Source organism: Sus scrofa, chromosome 2 (assembly GCF_000003025.6).
Source record: "Sus scrofa isolate TJ Tabasco breed Duroc chromosome 2, Sscrofa11.1, whole genome shotgun sequence".
NCBI lineage: Eukaryota > Metazoa > Chordata > Mammalia > Artiodactyla > Suidae > Sus > Sus scrofa.
This window is the reverse complement of record NC_010444.4, coordinates 15,788,587-15,793,256: the sequence shown is the minus strand read 5'-3', so window position 1 is coordinate 15,793,256 and position 4,670 is coordinate 15,788,587. Positions and strand designations below refer to the sequence as shown.

Here is a 4,670-nt window from a genome sequence, read left to right as displayed (position 1 = left end):
CTCAATGCTCCCAGTGCGGTTCATGGGCAGCTCAGGAAGAGCTAGAACTCTGGACAAACAGGGCCAGCTGAAAGGGGAGATGGTAGCTTGAATTTACGAACATTCAAAATGTTCTTGGGGAGTTCCCATCGTGGCTCAGTGGTTAATGAACCCGACTAGCAACCTCGAGGTCGTGGGTTTGATCCCTAGCCTCACTCAGTGGGTTAAGGATCTGGCGTTGCTGTGAGCTGTAGTGTAGGTTGCAGACAAGGCTCGGATCTGATGTTGCTGTGGCTGTGGTATAGGCCAGCGGCTACAGCTCGGATTAGACCCCTAGCCTGGGAACCTCCATATGCCACAGGTGAAAAGACAAAATGTCAAGAAAAAATATTCTTGGCTTGGGGCTTTAATGGATTATTTCATTTAATCCTCACAGAGGGTAGTAAACTGAGACTTGGAGAAGTACCTTGTCCAAGGTCACATGGCCATGAAGGGTCAAAGTCTGACTTGAGAGGTAGGAGCGCACCTGTGGCGTGTGGAAATTCCCAGGCTAGGGGTCAAGTAGGAGCTGCAGCCGCCGGTCTACACCACAGCCACAGCAATGCCAGATCCGAGCCTCATCTGCGACCTACACCACAGCTCATGGCAACATGGGATCCTTAACCCAAAGAGTGAGTCCAGGGATCGAACCCACATCCTAATGGGTACTAGTTGGGCTCATAACCCACTGAACCACAATGGGAACTCCTGAAATGTAGGAGATTCTGAAGCCTATGCTTTCAGCCGCTCTGCTTAAGGGCTGTGAAGAGCTTGCCCAGGAACCAGAGAAGAGACAGGAGGAGGGTAGGCTAGTGAGATGTGAGTAGTTACATCTTCCTCATGTTGTTAAAATACCAAATTTATGCCCCCTAAAGGCTCAGTATTTTAAGTGTCTTCACTTGAGAGGATTGTGGGATAGCGGTTCAGAGTAGAGGACCCCAGCCTTAAAAGGGGTAACCATGGTTCACTTGACCTCCCTAAGCCTCGGTCCCCGTATGTATAAGATGTACAGATGGCATTACTTACTTAATAAGGTTTTGAGGATTAAATGAGGCCACATGCCTTGTGTACTTAGCTAAACGCCCAGCACCTGGTCAGCTCTCCATACGTCACTTGCGCTTTCATTCTTACTGCCTGGCACGGTCAGAGTTCCTCTGCCGCTTCCCACTTCCCCCTCTGGCCCCTGAAGTAGCACAGGGGTGGGGGTTGTTGCTTCCTGGAATTTCTATTCTCACAGCAGTTGTCAGACTTGAGCAATTTGTTTGTCCAAGAAATGGCAACAAGATGTAGAATTTAAGTTTTAAATGGTCAGACAGGTGGTGGTTGTTGTTTGCTTTCTAGGGCCGCTCCCACGGCACATGGAGGTTCCCAGGCTGGGGGTCAAATTGGAGCTGCAGCTGCCAGCTTACACCAGAGCCACAGCAACGCAGGATGCGAGCCACGTCTGCCACCTACACCACAGCTCACGGCAACGCTGGATCCTTAACCCACTGAGCGAGGCCAGGGACTGAATCCGCAATCTCCTGATCCCTAGTTGGATTTGTTTCCCTGCACCACGATGGGAACTCCTGAATTATGTATCTTTTCTACAGCAGTGAACTCCCTCTGTGGTCCCTTCAGTGAAGGCCTACTTCCAGTCCCATTGTAATGAAGGCAAGCAGGTTTAATTTCTAATTTCAGGCAGCATAGGCACCACTTGAAAATCATGACTAGAATCAATAGAGGATTCCTTTTCCATCAACCTTTCATTTCTTGTACACCAGTTGAGTAAAAGCTGGTGTAAAAAAATTCCTGGCGTCATTCCTATTGTGGCTCAGCTGGTTACGAACCCGACTGTATCCATGAGGATGCGGGTTTGGTCCCTGGCATTGCTCAGTGGATCCAGCGTTGCCTTGAGCTGCAGTGTAGGTTGCAGTCACGGCTCAGATCTTGCGTTGCTGTGGCTGTGACTCTGCAGCTCTGATTTGACCCCCTAGTACGGGAACTTCCACGTGCCACAGGTGTGGCCCTAAAAAGCAACAGAAATGCTCTTGGGGACTTCATGATTTTCCCGAAATTCTCCCACCTGAGTCCAACAGCATTCCAGAACCTCGGTAACTGAAGAGGGTTTCTGTGGAAGAAGGCCTGTGGAATGTGCTGCGGGGTGAGTCCTCAGTTCCCTTCTAGTCTTCACTGAGTGTGAAGCAACTGTTAGTCTCGATTCAAGGAAACTCGTTAACCCGACAGGAAAGCACTATGCTCTCCCCTAGTCCTTTAGTCAGATGACCCCAAATCTAGTTGTGGTGTGACAGCCACTGAGGCCTAGTTAACCCTTGGTCACAATGTCCCATGCATTTGGGCGGCAAAGTGGTAGGAAGTCTAAGATCTCCTTGGATCTGCGGTGATGATGGGACGGAAGTCGTGTTGTGACTAAAGTCTCAAAAGAGAGACCAAGGAGATTTCTTTGCTCCTTGAGGGGCTGCATGTGGAAAGCAGGAGAGGTGAGTTCCTCTTATTCCAAGGGAGTGAAAGGGTCAAGTCTGTGAGCCAAGAACATGTTCACCCCTTTAAGGAGCAATTACGAAACTTTCTCTAACTGGCTGAATCCCCAGCGGGTCCCAAGAACAGGTGGCTCTGAGCTGCCCAACACTCCCCAACATGGAGCATCTTGGGAGGCCGTTATAGTTAATGCAAACTTTATTTATAAAAGACTCTTAAATTAGTTGTATCATGCCATGCGTTCATACAGAATACAGCGACCCTTCTGGGCTACAAGAAGAGCTCACAAACTCAAAGGAAAACTAGTAAAGAGTTTCTAAGAGTTAAAAGCTAGGAAAGATTAGGACAACTTTACAAATGAGCAATTAAAAACAGAACAAAAAAGGAAATGGAAACTAGTCAGAGCTGAGCGGAGGGCAGCTGTTTACAGGTCTGTACACTAAACTAAGACACAGACAGTCTTCTAGAGGCAGGATGCTGGCGGAGAGAAGCAGAGATGTGCAAATGCTTGTGCCACAACGACTCCTCCCCCAGGTCCACGGTATGATACATACACCCAGTTTGTGTACACTAGGCCTGCCAAGGCCGCTTAACCTATGAGGACTCCTAGTTTAGTAAACTAAAGCGGCAGGGGCCAGGGAAGTGGGGCGGCTTCATTTGCGACTGCTCTTTATTCTCTCCAGTCTTTTTTTCAAGTCATCGATGTTAGCTGTGGAGGAGGAGGATGTGGTCATGGTTCCTGAAGGGTGAGTCTGGTTGGAATCCAGGTCTGAGTGCTGGTGCTGCTCCCGTGACTCCCGGAGCTGAGAGAGTTTGCTGTGCAGCATGTCTGTGGAGGAGGCAACGGGAGGAACTGCTGGTTTGGAGAGCAAAGAGGTCAGCGGAGGCCGGTCATCCTGCTGTCGAGAGAAGAGACATTGTCCAGGCGCGTCGGGATGCGGCGCTGGACCAACGCGCGCCAAGGCTGGGCGGCTCCCCCACCGGCCCGCCCCTGCCCGCCCGGCCCCACAGCAGCGGAGGAGCCGTACCTTCGTATTGTCCAGACCACATCGCTGTCGGAGGATTTTGAGCCTCTCCAGGTAGACGGATGGTCCCACCTCCTCGCCGTTTGTGTTACCTATGGAGGACACCGTGCTTGTGGGAGGGGGCACACACGTGACCTCCATCTGAGGGGAGATGCCTAAGGAGCAAAGGTAGAAGGGAATATTCAGATCTACCCCCATCCCAAACTGCCCTCGTTGATCTGCTACCAAAGGGGACAACCTGGGGCTTGCATATCACCACTGTACTTGAAAACTAAAAAGCCGACAAGAATCCATGTGGGGATGATGATAAAGGGTGCTCTCAAACACCCGAGAAACGCTTAATGAGAACTTCCACTGCTGACACAGGGAGCAATGGAGTTAGGCTGGGCCACCATCTACATCCTGGGGCATGAGGGGCAACCCAATGACTTCCATGGCGGACCTGGGCAACCCCCCGAAGCAGGAGCTACTCCTGAGTGTACAGTAAGTGCCCGTGTGAAGAATCTAAGAACTTAAAAAAAGAGTTTTGTTTTTTTTTTTGCCACACCTGCGGCATATGAAAATCCCCGGGCCAGGCCAGGTACTGAACCCGAGCCTCAACAGGGATCCACACCGCTGCAGTAGCAATGCTGGATCCTTAACCCACTGCGCCGTAAAGGAACTCTGAACCTAAGGACTTTAAATGTCTGTGAGAATTAGACTAGGGGTTCCCATTGTGGCGCAGCAGAAACGAATCTGACTAGGAGCCATGAGGTGGCGTGTTTGATCCCTGGCCTTGCTCAGTGGGTTAAGGATCCAGTGTTGCCGTGAGCTGTGGTGTAGGTCGCAGATGCAGCTCAGATCTGGCATTGCTGTGGCTCTGGCGTAGGCCAGTGGCTACAGCTCCGATTAGACCTCTAGCCTGGGAACCTCCGTATGCCGTGGGTGTGGCCCTAAAAGGACAAAAAGATTAAAAAAAAAAAAAAAAGAGACTAGGTCTGGAGCAGGGGATGCTCTTGTTCAAATGGGGGAGGACAGCAAGGAGCTTGAAGCTACTGTGTATTCATGAAGAAGGGGGAACTGAGGTGTCCAACAAAGAAGGGATAGGAAATGGAGCACCTGAGATCAGTATTTTGGCAGGAGAGGGGAAAACCAAACCAAACCAACAAA

The 4,670-nt window shown here is 50.6% G+C and overlaps 1 protein-coding gene across 7 annotated transcripts in view; it reads right to left on the bottom strand.

The window, feature by feature from the left end:
* The window catches only part of CKAP5 (cytoskeleton associated protein 5), a 109,858-nt gene continuing 107,864 nt past the window's right edge, over window positions 2,677-4,670 (bottom strand). For 3 of the 7 annotated variants that reach the window (XM_013994362.2, XM_021085232.1, XM_021085231.1), the window contains exons 43-44: window positions 3,525-3,676; window positions 2,677-3,395 (exon numbers count right to left, since the gene is read on the bottom strand). In XM_013994362.2, coding sequence (XP_013849816.2) covers window positions 3,150-3,395; window positions 3,525-3,676 — 398 coding nt within the window. In that variant the 3' untranslated portion in view covers window positions 2,677-3,149. The remainder of the gene's footprint in view (window positions 3,396-3,524; window positions 3,677-4,670) is intronic. The other 4 variants (XM_021085234.1, XM_021085235.1, XM_021085233.1 and 1 more) reach the window with 3 other exon arrangements.